Consider the following 15,226-nt stretch of genomic DNA (forward strand, 5'->3'; position numbering starts at 1 on the left):
TCGCAAACTGGCAGTGGTCCCCAAGAGTTACAATTCTTGAAGATGTAGACCTTGACATGCATTACCTTCCACACACCCAAAATATGGCCTATTCTGTTTCATCTCAACAGACTATTCTTTAAGTTATTCACTTATGTTTACACATTGCATACTTCTAAAAAAGGTAAATTTAAGGTGGTTAAGGTTTGAGTTCATTTTCTCCAGAGCAGGCAGCTGATTGGAGATCTGGGTCTTGTCCCAGCTTTTTTACCAGCAAGCCCATTGATCGTGGGAAAGTTTTATGATCTATAAAGATTCCTATGTACCTAAAGTCTCTTTCAGCTATAAGATTCTATCAGTCTGTGATTCCACCTACTGCCATAGGAAAAGGCTAAGCAACGAAATCTAACTGCTGCCTCCACTTTGTTTAAAACGTGGCTGGTACAGAGAATTTTGCAGTGAACACTACATTATTAGCAAAATTTAAGTTCAAACCAGCTATAGCCCACTTTCCTGGAATGGGGGTAAATGAAGGCGGCAGGGCATGAACTGTTAGATCACTACAGTCCGTAGAACAAAAGAATGCATCTTGGTTCCTTTCTTCTCCAAAATGATTTTCTTATAATATATAAACACAATCTCAGGTAATAGAAAACAATAAAGTAAATTGTGCCCTATTAGTCTGAAAAAGTGAGTGGCTATCCAAAGTCACAACAATGTCAACACTATTTGAGAATCTAGTTCACTGTTCACTAACAATTACAAATCGTACATATTCAAAAGTAAATATAAAATAATCCACCTAGAGCTAAGTTTACTAATTTTAAAAATGCACACACACATAAGAATTGTATTTCTTAATCTTCCATCCCAAATAGGCAGATCAGTTATAAAATAGATGACAGGAGAAATGACATATATATATATACACACACACACACACATATATATATGACATATATACACACACACACATATATATGACATATATACACACACACATATATAGGGTCATTTTTATTAAATAATACAAAGTAGAATTCATTAAGTAAACTCTGCTAGTACTTTCAAACTATTATTGTATGTATCAAAAATTCCCACACAGCTTTTCTGAATATGAGGGCTTCTCATTAAAATCATAGCTATCTTTGTTTCATGTCTACTACCAAATCACTCAATTGGATTTCTAGATAAACCAGAAGGTAGTTTAATGACTTTTAACATTTAGTCATCTACAATTCCTTCAATCCATTTTCTTCCTCACCCTTTTCTTTCTCATACAAGGTTAAGAGCCCATTCTTCAAACAAATAAAAAACAACATAGAGCAATAGTCATAAATGATAACAGCTAACAGGAACTGAGTGCCTGCTGTGACAGGCAATATACTTTAAATTCATTATGTCATTTACTCCTGACAACTATCTCATAAGAAATGGAACTGATTACTATTACCAGTGATCTATATTCTTATTCTAAGAATAAAGGCTTTTCCCCACCACTATAAAAAAATTTATTCTGGAGCCTCTAAGAAGGGTATAACGCAATGGAACCTAGAGACTTTCGACTGCCATGTGAAAACAGACAATGAAAATCTCTGATTCAAACTGCTTTTAAAGCTCAGTCTAACAATATTTTTAAGAACCTTCTGATCTATACCTAGGATATGAGTGGCTGGGCATGGTAGAGGAAGAGGAGACCTTAGCTCAAGAAAAGCTGGACTCACATGTGTCATCTCTGTTACTTACTGTGTAACCTGGGTGAATTACTTACCCTCTCTGAGACTCAATTTCATGTAGATAACATCTACCCTACAGTTGTTGGGAGGGTCAAATGAGGTATTATACCACGAACAGGCTTTATCAACTGCAGAATACAAATGTAGGTTGTCATTACCACGACAGAAGGAAGCGGGCGAGCGTGCCTACACATGCACAGAGTGCTGGTAAATCCTGACTGAGAGCAAAACAGACTTGGAAGAGGAGGCTCAGGAAAAAGGCAGCCAAAAAGCCTGGATAGGGAAAACTTTGATTTATCCTCTCTCTCACTTAAGACATTCTAGTGGGACTTTGTTATCTGGTCCAATAAACTCCTGAGGAAATTAATTTGTTAATAAGGAATGGACCGTTAATAGAACTACTCATTCTTGGGCTACAGGTATGGCTGTTCCTTCTAAGAATGTTACTTTCTGCAGGGTGCCTGGCATCTGGAGAGGGTTCGATAAATATCTGTTCAGTTACTGAATTGAGTACAGGAAAGACCATACCATCACTCCATTGGTGGTTACCTCAGCTGGTTAAAATATCACATTAGAGAAGTAAAGGTAACAGGTTTAATCTTTGTATGGGTAGTTAATTTTGCTGATTCTTGATCACACATGCATCATACTCTTTCTTAGCTAGCTATCTCAAGAAGATATGCTATTTGGTTAAAAAATAAATCAGGTACATTTCCTAAGTTACAAAAAACACATCACTAATGTCCCAAGAGGAATTCAGAATACAGAATGCCAGTCGGTTCACACGTCCCTGATTAAAGAATGAAAGCATGTCATTGCCTTCAAACCAGAAAATGAAGTTCAGGCCAAGTTTCCTTGCCAACCTCCACTTAAATGGACTGCTGGGTCAATCAAGGTTCTCCATTCCAAACGTAAACTGACCAAGGCCCACATCTAGATTTTAGGCCACTCCCTAGCACACTGGCACACCACTGAGTTCAGTGCTTATCAAGAATCAGTTGTGTTTGTTCACACATCTGTTTGATGTCAGTTGTACCTGTCATCGTGCTGAGTAATTTAATTCAATATCACATAAACTGACAAAAGAGTTTCTACAAAACTAAGCTGAACAGTTTGAAAAATCCAATAAAGGAAAGTCACAGAAAAAAGTTCTTGGCAGATGAGGGGTGTCCTAAACTACCATATAAAACTGAAAACAAATTAAAATTCCTGAAGCATATCAGTTCATATGCCTTTAAGTTCTGACCCCACTCAAAAGAAACTCAAAGTAGCAATGGTAGATTATGTTTTGTGAAAGGGAGTGTACAAGATGCAGCTGAAACCAATGGCCCAGCACTCAAAGCCGGCAGTCCTACATCAAACTACTGGCAACTCAGTGTGTATTAATATTTTCAGTTAAATTCAAATATTAATATTTAAGGGGTATGTATTTATGTATTTTTTTTTTAATGATTCCCTACTATAACTGACACTTTTGATTAGTGGACAGGTTTTCAAATAGCACTCAGAAGACACTGTTTTTTAAAACCAGACTGTGTCAGACTTTTAGTAAACAAGCCTCCACACATTCAACTGCAGTGTCCATTAAGTGCTGTAGAGGTACAAAAAACAGCCTCCTTGGCCAGGCGCAGTGGCCCATGCCTGTGATCCCAGCATTTTGGGAGGCCGAGGCAGGCGGATCACGAGGTCAGGAGTTTGAGACCAGCCTGGCCAACACAGTGAAACCCTGTCTCTACTAAAAATACAAAAAATTAGCTGGGCGTGCTGGTGGGCGCCTGTAATCCCAGCTACTTGGGAGGATAAAGGAGGAGAATCGCTTGAACCTGGGAGGCAGAGGTTGCAGTGAGCCGAGAGTGCGCCCCTGCGCTCCAGCCCAGGGGGTGACAGTGCGAGACTCCATCTCAAAAACAAAACCCAAAAAACCTCCTTGATAATAGTGGATAGCTACAAACTAGGCTAATAGTTTATAGGAACTATCACTGAACCCTTCCGAGGTTCCCAATGTTGCTTAAATTACACAAATGAAAAAAACTGAGACTTAGAGATGTTAAGCAACTTGTCCTCAATCACACAGCAGGACAGACCCATCATCTGATCCCGGGACATCTAATCCCCTTTTCTTCATCACTTACCTGCCAATGTTATTAATGTCTTATACATGATGAAATGAAACAAGCAAGCTACAATACAGTAATGTGCAGAGGAAGCCCACTCACTGATTTTCAGTATATGTACGTACACATAAAAAAGACAGGAAAGCTATAAATCAAAATATTCATTAGGGTATCTCTGAATAATACAGTTACCGCTGATTTTAGTTTTCATCTTTGTGCTTTTCTTAGTTTTCCAAAATATCTGCAATGAAAAGGACTTACTTTGGCAATCAGAAGAAAAAGCCATCCTGTGACCTCTGCCCTTTACTTCTTCTTCTTTTTTTTTTTTTTTTTTTTTTTTGGAGATGGAGTTCTCACTCTGTCACCCAGGCAGTGCAGTAGCGCGATCTCGGCTCACTGCAAACTCCACCTCCCGGGTTCACACCATTCTCCTGCCTCAGCCTCCCAAGTAGCTGGGACTACAGGCGCCCACCACCACACCCTGCTAATTTTTTGTGTTTTTAGTAGAGACGGGGTTTCACCATGTTAGCCAGGATGGTCTCAGTCTCCTGACCTCGTGATCAGCCCACCTCAGCCTCCCAAAGTGCTGGGATTACAGGCGTGAGCCACCATGCCCGGCCTGCCCTTTACTTCTTTACCACATGTGCAGGGCTGTTTTTATTTTTAAAAAGACCTGAAATGTAACAGCATCAGGTTATTGTTCTTATTTTTAGTAACCATTAAAACATCAAAGGTCGGGGGACAGCATTCACCACCATCCTGAAAAATCTCTCTTCTTGGATATATAAACCAATATTAGAACTTTCTTTGCTATAATTTATAGCATTATAAAACCATAAAACCAAATGAAAAGCCAAACAATCATTACATACAAGTATTCAACAGCTTTCTACAGGGAAAAAAGTCTACAATGCAATTATAGCTATCATTTCATTACCTTTTCTGTAAACAAGTCTGCTGACAACAACAACAGTTATACTATCATGCCTTCTAAATGGGTCTGGAGTGAAGTCAGTAGGATCTACAGCATTAGGAATGACGGATACTATTTCAGGATTCAGTGCTGCTCTTAGTACAGTATTTTCCTTACTAGTATAAGACACACAAATGATGTGGTTTGTATCACAAAGAGACACGGTTAGAAGCTTGTTTGTAAGCACCGAGCTGACATCAGCAAATCCAAAAAGGGAATGATCCGTGAAGACTGTCTGAAGCCCCATTGTCTTGGCGTGGAAGAGAGCATCATGGGCCATGGCAGAAAAAGAACTATGTGAATGGATTATCGTGACTCTCTCCCGAACGAATATGTACCTGAGCAATGGCAGACTGTGAAAGAGGGTCGTGGCTGTAGACTGGTTGTACATGACTTTCAGAGGCAAGTAATAGACTTTGAGGCCATTAGTGAGGTAACGGATGCCTTTTCGATTTCCATAAGCATGGGTGACAATTATAACCTTATGCCCTCTTTCAATCAGGCACTGTGAGAGCTGGTAAATGTGGCTTTCCACGCCTCCCATATTTGGGTAGAAAAAGTCAGATACCATGCATACATTATGGGCATGGGTTCTACATGTGGAAAGACTTCCAGGGCTAACCCGAGAGGGTGTAGCTGAGGCACGGTGGCCATCCCCAGTTGCTCCTCTACAGGCCATACTGAGATGGTTTAGGCATCAGTTCTTAGAGCAACCCAGTTAAGAGATGTGTCCTCTATTACCTGAAAAAGAGTAAAACAGGATCTCAGCTCAGAAACAAAACACATTCCTATTACAAATCCAGATATAGATACTGTTTTAATGTTAATGTAAATTTGTTAGCTTTTCCCCAAAATTAAAAACAAAGCATATCATCAATGTACTCATTTGACGTTTACTTGCTTGGCATTTACATACAACAAAACTAGGTTCTACAATGTCTTAATTTTGTCCTAAAAACACTGCTATATGTACAACTTTAAATAGTAAGTTTGTTACACCACAGCATATCATGGTCCCCAACAAACCAGTCTCTTCCAATAATTAAGTATATATATACATATACAAACACACAGGTTTACATATTTCCCCTTTACTCTTACACTTTACCAGCTTCTATTAATACTTATTAAATGGCCACTATACATCAGCCACTACATGCTGAAAGTCTTCTATATCTTATTGCAGCCTCACCAAAACTCCATGAGTTATCAACTCCATCTTAAAAATGGAAAGTCTAAAGCTTAAAGGGGTTAAGAAATTTGTTCAGTTACTCAGTGCTTAGAGATAACACAACGTAGCAGTCTGTTTCATTAGTGGTCATGTCTCCTCGTATTTATGCCCTTCTATATTAAAGCCCCTTTCCCTTGCATTTGGACCTGGTTTAGCCCATAGGAGGTAGTGAAAGTGATGTGCACATTTTTGGCCTCAGCCTAAAAAAGGTGTGGTGGTTTCCAAGCTGTGGTGGTTTTCACTTGTGCACTTAGATATCCTAAGCCAACATGTGAGAAATCCATCTACTGTGCTAGAGGGGCAAGGGAAGAGACGACAATATGGAGAAAGAAGAGCTCTGAGACTACATGGAAAGAGCCAGAGGCCCAGTCATCCAGCCAACTTACCAGCTAAATGCAGCCTCCTAGTGACCACCGACCGGCAAGACCAACAGAACCACTCAGCTGAGCCTAGCTCACTGCAGTATCATGAAAAATAACAAAATGGCTGTTGTTTTACATCATTAAGTCTTGGGGTGGTTCGGTAAAAAATAACAGACAACTAAAACAGGCCAGGATTCAAACTCAGTTATACCGGTCCACTGCCTGTTTTTGTAAAGTTTTATAGGATCATAGGTGTGCCCATTCATTATTGTGAATGGCTACCTTTGTGCTACAAGAGCAGAGTAGTTGCAACAGGGACCATATGACCCACAGAGTTGAAAATATTTACCATCTGGTCCTCTACAAAAGTTTGCCAACCCCTGCTGTAGAGCTTAGCCACTAATTCAATTAATCTCATAAAGTTTTGCTAGTATTACCCGTGTGGTTTACACTAAAACACACCTGGAGCTCTAACTATCTTTGAGAGCACCTTTTTCAAATGTCACCAGAGCACATGCTGCAAACAATACACATGTTCTCCTTCCTTATTCAAAAAGGGTGATTATCTAGGCCGGGTGTGGTGGCTCCCGCCTGTAATCCTAGCACTTTGGGAGGCCGAGGTGGGTGGATCACCTGAGGTCAGGAGTTCAAGACCAGCCCGGCCAACATGACAAAACCCCATCTCTATTAAAAATACAAAAATTAGGTGGGCACGGTGGTGCCTGCCTGTGGTCCTAGCTACTCGGGAGGCTGAGGCAGGAGAATCGCTTGAACCCGGGAGGTGGAGGTTGCAGTGAGCCAAGATCACACCACTGCACTCCAGCCGGGTGACAGAGCGAGACTCCGTCTCAAACAAAACAAAACAAAACAAAAAACAAAACACAAAACCAAAGAGGGTGATTATCTAACTGCTGCCTTCAGTTTTTAAACTTTTCTTTCAGTTATGCAGGCCTTTCAAACTCAATGAGTGTCCCTCCCTTCAGTGTGGTGTCTACAGATAAAAGCTAAACTAGAGATGGGCTGTATCTGGGACCATTTTCTCCATTTAAAGTGCGAAATGTTTATCTCAGGGGTCCCCTAAAGCCTTATTAATGTGAAAAGCCCACTCAATATTTAGTACTATTATACATTCTTAGACATCTAAAGCTAAAAAGAATCTTGGATATCTAGTCAAAATCTTCCTCAGCTTTACAAATAAGATTTCCAAGGCTCCAGAAAACACAACTATACAACGAGAAACCATCCTAAAGCTCCGAGTTTCTGGTTTCACCTGCAAACTCAGAAAATGCCAATTAACTCTATGTGCAAAGGCTTAACTGTCTATTCTCTCCAACAAATTCATCTACTTTTTTTTTTTTTTTTTTGAGAGGGAGTCTCACTCTGTTGCCCAGGCTGGTGTGTGTGTGTAGTGGAGCGATCTTGGCTCACTGCAGCCTCTGCCTCCCGAGTTCAAGCGATTCTCCAACTTCAGCCTCCCGAGTAGCTGGAATTACAGGCGCACACCACAACACCCAGCTAATTTTTGTATTTTTAATAAAGACGGGGTTTCATCATGTTGGCCAGGCTGGTCTCGAACCCCTGACCTCAGGTGATCCACCAGCCTCGGTCTCCCAAAGTGCTGGGATTACAGGTGTGAGCCACCGTGCCCGGCCTCATCTACATTTTAAATACACTCTCAGAAAGACTCCAGAAGTGTTTGTTGACCTGAATTTACTAATTAAGATTCAATATTACCAAATATCGAAATTCCCCAAGTTTGTACTTTTAGGTGGTTTAACTAACATTTTCTTACTGTGGTCACCTAAACCCGAACTTACAGTTCTACCAGTTTTAAAAGATGGACGATAGCAAAAACAGTGAGTAATGAACCAAGTAATAGCATTTAAAATTTTGTCGTCAGCCTGCAACGTTCTGTGAGGAGTCTGCCCACTTTCACCAGGTTTTCACTCCAAACATCTCTGACATAAAAGTTCAATATGCTGCACAATCGCAAAATCTTAGCTTTTAAAGCCGAAATGAGGCTTGGAGCTCTAGTGAATACCTCTCTCGCTTTATAAATGAGAAGCCAGACAAGTTGAGTCATTTGTCCAACGTTCCCACCCAGCCACTTAAAGTGGCAAAGAAGACGTTACCGTAAAATTCTCGACCACGGTCAACGAGTCCCGGGCAATCATTAGCAGTAGCGGTTCCTTAAGAACCTTAGGGAGACTTGGCAAGAGTTGTGGGTCAAGAGAATGGTACTTCCACCGACAATTCCTGGGCACTGTCTGAGCTTCACTCCCTGATTCCCTGAGAGGTCGCTGGGGAAACGCTCGGGCCAAGGAGGGGATGACCCTGCTCAGACAGCGACCCTGCTGGGTTCATGGCGGAGACTGGCCAGGCCCAAAGAGAGAAGGAAAACAGCCAGAGAGTGGACGTGGGTCTCAGGCCCGGGGTTCCGGAGACCCCAGTCCCTCAACCCACCCGCCTGAGCCAAGGAACCGTCCTAAACGCACCCTCAGACCCAACCTACTCTGGAGACCCTCCGACCCAACTTCCGGGCTTCGAGCCGGGTCGGCTTCAACCCCTCCACCACCCGCCACGAGCCCACGGGCGCAGAACAGCCCCATCCAAAAGCGGCCCAGGGCGCTAGAGACGGGCGGCGAGACGCGTACTCACCGGTTAGTTCCATGGCCGCCAGTGTCCGGACCTCCCGCGGCTACAGCCTGAGTCCCTCCCTGCTGTCCCTCAGCACCAATCTAGGCGTCCGCGCCCAAGCGCCGCGCCCCCTAGGTAACCAATCACAAAGAGGCGCTGAGGTCACGTCCGAGAGCGACGCTCTGTCGTCCCCACCCTTAAGCGCGGGCTGCAACGTCAGCGCGCGCCTGCGCCCTTCTCCTAGAAGCTGCCGTCGGTAGGGTGGGTGCCCCACCCTGGTTTCCTGGTTACAGCGTCTCTATTCTGGACGCCAGTTCTCTCCCCGCTTGCTGCTGATTGGAGAGACCTTTTGTTTGTAATCAGCTGTGCCACGGCAGAACCGTGCCCATTCTTACCGCTCTGGGACGTTTGCCAGGTGTAGCAAATAAAAATACACAAAAAGTCAAAACAGATGAAATATGAAGTTTCAATTTCAAATAAAGCACAAATGATGTTTAATACAAGCATGTACCAAATATTGGGGATTTCACTACACAATTATTCGTTTTTTATCTGACATGTAAATTTAACTAGACATCTTGTTATTTATATGGCAACTCTACACTCTGGGGGAAACATATGAGGTCTGATCTGAAGTATCAACTTCCACTCGAACTGGTTCAACTAGTTATGATGGTGCTTGACCAGGAAGCTAAAGAATCAGTGAGAGTGGTGTGATGGTCATCCATGCGTCACAGCTGGTACTTGGAGTCCCCCATCCCTGCCATACGTGCGTTTTCGAGAACAAATTCCTTTCTGAGCACCATCAACGCCACCATTACTGGCACCCATTTTATTAAGCTTAGTGTAAGCCTATTCATCCCTGAAAATCTCAGCTCCTTTCTGATGCTTTCCTCAAGCCTCTAGAGAATGAAATACTCTCACTTTTTAATGTTAATAGTACTTTGGCCATGTGCTGGTATAACATTTATCAGATGATATTCAAGTTGTTTGCTGATTGCATTCTCTCTCCTCACCCTGATCCTTGATTACTTGTCTCTTGAGATCTCACATGGACTTCTTTCTGAAAACTGGAAATTGTATTTGCTTGTTAAATGTCTGCCTTCCCTGCCAGATAGTAAGCTGAGGCAGGATCTGTTCTTGATAATAGATGTTCAGTAAGTTTTAGTTTAATACATGAATTTCTTTACCCAATATCAGCACACTCCCTGACACATATTAGATGCCCAATAAAATGTATTGAAAGTATTTCATGGAGTGTACCTTATACAAATTACAGTGCAATAACATCATTGAAAGAGCATTTTAGTTGTGGGATTTGAATCGAATTAATGAGTTGGTGAGTAAGGCAAGAGTAGCAATAGATACTTTGCCCTGTGTTGATATTGACGAAGCATGGGAGAATTACAATGATGAAGACTCAAGGACACTTAATTAAGCTTTATAATTTGTAGTTGGTTTCACAGATAACAGCGACACTACCAGATAGGTACAGCATTGCTTTGGTCTCCTTTTCATTTTTGTAATAGGTTTTAAGACAAAGAGGGGGGTAGAAATCCTGGAAGGTATAAATGAGGGTTAAGCCTCATTTATTGAGCCCCTGGTTTGCCCCTGCCGTAGTTCTGATCACAATCCACACTTGAAATTCCACCATGAATCTTTTTTCAAAATATAACAAATATTTATTATTTTTATCATCAAACGTTTACTGAGTGTCTGCTCTGTAAAAGGCCTTGTGGGGAATACAAGGAATATTAAGCATAGTCCCTGTGTTTCAACAGCTTTTTATTTTTTCTAGCTTTTCCTATACATGTTATCAATAGTCAGAAGAAATCCACTTTTCTTAAAAGGTTCTTTGTGTTTCAAATATAGAATAGGCTGACCTTTATAAATAGATATTAATAGAGGCACAGTATTGCTGAGTATCTGTGGGGAAGGGTGTTGAGCAGCCTGCAGGCTGTTCCAACAAAGTCTGAAAACATTGAACATTTATTTAAAGCTCCAGCTTCTGTGCTAGGCACTGAGCATTAAAAGGTAAATAAACCAAGATTCCGACTCCCAGGGGTTCACAGTCTCACCTGGGTACATGACTTCATTTATAGTCAGTTAAATCTTAAGTAAAGGTCTCCATTTAAGGCTATATTCTCAAAAGTCAAAAGAAATTTTTAGAAGCAAGATTAAGATATAAATCTGGAGATTATTGTAATTATAGTGTCCTGCCTAAATATATGGTCTCAAGGTATGTCTTGAGAGAATTTTCTCAGGAACCACTAAAATTAGACTAAGATACTTATATGCATTATCTTATGATTGCACTTAATAAAATATGAGGGCAATTGGTACCAGTTTTAGTATTAAATGACCTGAGATGATGAAGATGTAAAATAAATGTAGATACCATCTTCCCTTGAAATTCAGTTTTTCGTAACTTCATATGTAAATTAGCTCTTTGGGATAATTTTGGAGTGGGAAGGCAACAAATACGTCTTGAGAGCCTACTATCTGTGTACAAAGCACGAAGCAGAGAAAACCTGGCACGAGCTTTACTTGCAAGGAACCAAGATGGAGTTAAGGCATATGTAAATGTCTATGATAAAAAGCAGGAAGTGATAAATGCCATAAGACAAATATAAGAAAGATACTGGGAGTTCAAAGGGAAAGAGTATTTCTAGCTGCCAGCATTTAGCTAGAAGAATAAGTAGATGGAGTCGTGCAACTCTTGGGAACACGATAATTCCAAGAACAACATGAATGAGGTACAGACAGGTGCTGTCCAGCAAACACTGCTTTATGATGACAAAGGAAAAGAGAAGGGAAAGTGGGCAGATAGAAGAAGAGTGGCATTTTCAATGCAGGTTAGAGCAAACTGGTGGAAGATCTTACTAAGGAAAACGGGCTTGATGTTGAGGTGGACTTCCAGCCAAGATCACATTTTCAATTAGTGTTTTAAGACTCCTAACTCCTGATTCTGCTTCAAATAGAACAATAAGTGATACAATATAAATGAGAAAATTTAATGTTTTAGCTGTGATTTAAACAAGAAGATAAACATTTCCATGTATCAGAAACAGAACAAATATGCAAAATGATGATCAGGAACAAAGTCACATAGGTCCTGGATTCTGTATGTGGCAGCAGGAAGATGTGAACCAGGGTTCAGCCCCTGTAGAATAATAAACTAGCAGGGTTCCATGTGTGGCTTGATACAGGAACCAGTTTTGTGAGAGACTGTTACAATGGTGACCTTCAATAAACCAGTATTCCATATTGGCAACCTTGTCTAATCCTCTCCCACATTGTCTCTGGGTTTGGGCATGTGACTGGAATGGCCAAAGAGACATTAGTAAATGAGATGCCACAGATGCTTAATAAGTGTTTATTTACTGGGATACGTCTTGTTGGAACCTTTCCTCTTGAAAGCCAATGGCCATGCTGTGAAGCTCAGACAAGACATTGAATTATGGCAAGTCACATGGAGAGAAGCCCTGAAGAATGAGAGGTCATCTTGGGCATTCCAGCAGTAAGTGAGTTCCCAACTTAATATAACCACTGGAATGACTTCAGCCTATACTATGTGGAACGAAAGAACCACTTAGCTCATCCTAACTAACCCACATAATTATGAGAAATAATAAATCATTATTGTCTCAAAACACGAAGTTTTTGGGTGATTTGTTATATAGCAATAGATAACCAAGCCTCGTTGCTTAACTATCTCCCCTACTTGTGAAGAGACATTGAAAGAATTTTTTGCCAACAGTCTGGGGACATAACTTTGCTAACAGAACTGAGCCAAGCAACATAATTTGCAATTTTCCACTATCACTGTTAGTCTGGGGGATATAAGCACACACACACACACATACACACGGGGAGAGGAGAGAGAGAGTGAGAGTAAGAGAGAGTGAGAGTGAGAGAGAGAGAGTGAGAGCGAGAGAGAGAGAGAGAGAGAGAGCTCTTAAGATTGGTTTATAAACCAAAATTCAAAAACAATGAAAGATATATAATACTAAGAAAGACAACACACAAATGTAACAATGGAAGAAGAATTCACTCTAGACGCAATTCAAATAATTTTGAAATGACATTTTTTAAAAGAATAAGAATTTGGAAATAAAACATGCAGAAATTAAACAACAGTGGATATAAAAGAATCAATTAGATACCTTGAACATGAAGATGTTACTAGCATTTTAAAAACTCATTATATTGATAAACTGTAGGCGACACACTGTTGAAACAAAGGTTAGTGTGGTGCGAAAGAGTAACTAAGGCAGTTACTTCTTTTTGATGCGGAATATAGAGATGAAATGTCAAACCACAATCAAAGCTTTGTCCTAGGAAGATTGTTCCAAGAACTGGAGAAAAGGAAAGTGAAAGAGTGGCACAGCTGGAGAAGAGACCAGTTAGGCTGTTTCGGTAGTCCAGAAGCCTCCTTGCAATTTAAAGTAGGGTCTGTAGATCAACAACAGCAACTGGGAGCTAGTCAGAAATGCAGACCCTCAGGTTCTCCAGACCTGCTGAATCAGAATCTGCAATTTAACAAGATCTGGAATGATTAGCACGTACATTATAGCTTAAGAAACCAGCTCTAGACTAGAGGCAATGAGGACCCGATGTTTTCTCGTGGCAATAAAATAAAAGAGAGACAAGGAAAATCACAGGATATTGGGATTTGTTTGAGCAGTGTCCTCCTTTTTATTTTAGCACCCTTTTTTGAAGACCATCCTCCAGTAATCTCCTAAGGAAGAGTGCATGGGAGATGGGGGGATTTTCTAAGAACTTGGATGTCTGAAAATTTATTTTTCAGCCCTCCAATTTTATTGATAGTTTGGGTGCCAAATAGTAGGCCGGAAATTATTTTCCTTCAGAAGTTTAGCAGCATTGCTCTAGCCTGAGCTTTTGGTGTTGCTGTTGAGAAGTCTAATGTCATTCTGATTCCTGGCCCTTTGTTTGAAATTATCATAATTTTTCTTTACTTTGGAAACGTATATATTATCTCTTATTCTCCTGTGTCCTGAAATGTCATCATTTTGTGCCTTGGTATAGGCATAGTTTCACCTTTTGGACTAGGGACTCAGGGAGCCTTTTCAATTGCCGACTCATGTACTTCGAAATTCTCTTGAATTTTTAAATTGTCGATTACATCTCCTATTGTGTCTCTTCTCATTTCCTGTAACTTCAGTTATTCTGATGTTAGTCCTTCTTATCTTTTCACTTTTAATTTCTTATTTATTCTACTTCCTAGGAAATTTCTTCAACTCTGTCTTCCTTTTTTTCTATTGAATTTTTAATTTATTATAATAGTTTTAGTTTCCTAGGGCTCTATTATGTCCTCTGACATTTTCTTTTTTAATAACACCTTCATTTTATTTATTAGCTGTATTGTCTCACCTTCTTCCCTCACCCCCTGGCTATTAATGATTTGAAGTGTTCTTCTGTTTCATCCAAATTGCTTTTTTCTGTGTGTTTTACTCTCTTTCATGTTAGAAATTTTCCCTGGATGTCTGGGAATTCATGGCTGCTTGCTCATATTTAAAAGAAAGGGACAAAGGAGCTGATCTGAGGTCTGAGCCCAGGAATGGGGCTTGTTGACCTGATTGGGCTGTTCCATTGATAGTCCCTCCCCAGCTAATTTTAGTTGTTTTTAGGTCTTTTCTCTTAGGCTGGTAAGATTTCCCCCAGAGAAACACTTTTCAAGTACAGATCCAACTGCCTGAATTGTGGCTGCACCTAGTATGTACGCGTTCACTTAATCCTCTTGTTAGTTCAGCACCCTGCCCTCATGGATGTCAGGCATCCCCCATTCTGGATGCTCTCTCTTTTACCATAGCCAAATGACTAATAATCCATCTTTTGCCTGGGCTTGGAAGGAGCAGTCACTCCACCACAGGGAATGTGGGAGAAGATTTGGGATCAAACTGTTTCTTATACAGATTTTTGGACTGAACCTCATTTTAGCACTCCTCTCATCCCTCCCACTTCTAGAGGTGCTTGGGACACCCACTTCTGAGCCTTTTGGGAACTCATCTTTCCCGACTGTTGGCTTAAATTATGTTTTTTTCAGGTTGGCCAAATCATTTACAACTTATCTGTGTGCTTTTCAGCTTTCAGAACATTGTTGTTTCTGTTGACTTTATCATTCACCCTGTCCTTGTGGGCTGACGCTTTAAAAAAAAAAAAAAAAAAGATCC

The 15,226-nt window shown here is 40.7% G+C and overlaps 1 protein-coding gene across 2 annotated transcripts; it reads right to left on the minus strand.

Moving 5' to 3' along the window:
- Window positions 1-4,351: 4,351 nt before the first annotated feature.
- Window positions 4,352-9,144, minus strand: PIGA (phosphatidylinositol glycan anchor biosynthesis class A). 2 transcript variants are annotated; one of them, XM_017888584.1, is made up of 3 exons: window positions 9,054-9,134; window positions 6,420-6,490; window positions 4,352-5,543 (listed from the first exon to the last, which is right to left on the minus strand). In XM_017888584.1, exon 3 carries the CDS (start codon window positions 5,479-5,481, stop codon window positions 4,735-4,737), a length of 747 nt encoding a protein of 248 aa, XP_017744073.1. In that variant the 5' UTR covers window positions 5,482-5,543; window positions 6,420-6,490; window positions 9,054-9,134; the 3' UTR covers window positions 4,352-4,734. The 2 variants fall into 2 exon arrangements, with proteins under 2 accessions (XP_017744073.1, XP_017744072.1); XM_017888583.1 differs by lacking the exon at window positions 6,420-6,490 and having other exon boundaries at window positions 9,054-9,144.
- Between the last annotated feature and the right edge of the window lie 6,082 nt (window positions 9,145-15,226).

The sequence above is a fragment of the Rhinopithecus bieti genome, unplaced genomic scaffold (assembly GCF_001698545.2).
Source record: "Rhinopithecus bieti isolate Rb0 unplaced genomic scaffold, ASM169854v2 scaffold_18471, whole genome shotgun sequence".
In the NCBI taxonomy this organism is placed as follows: domain Eukaryota; kingdom Metazoa; phylum Chordata; class Mammalia; order Primates; family Cercopithecidae; genus Rhinopithecus; species Rhinopithecus bieti.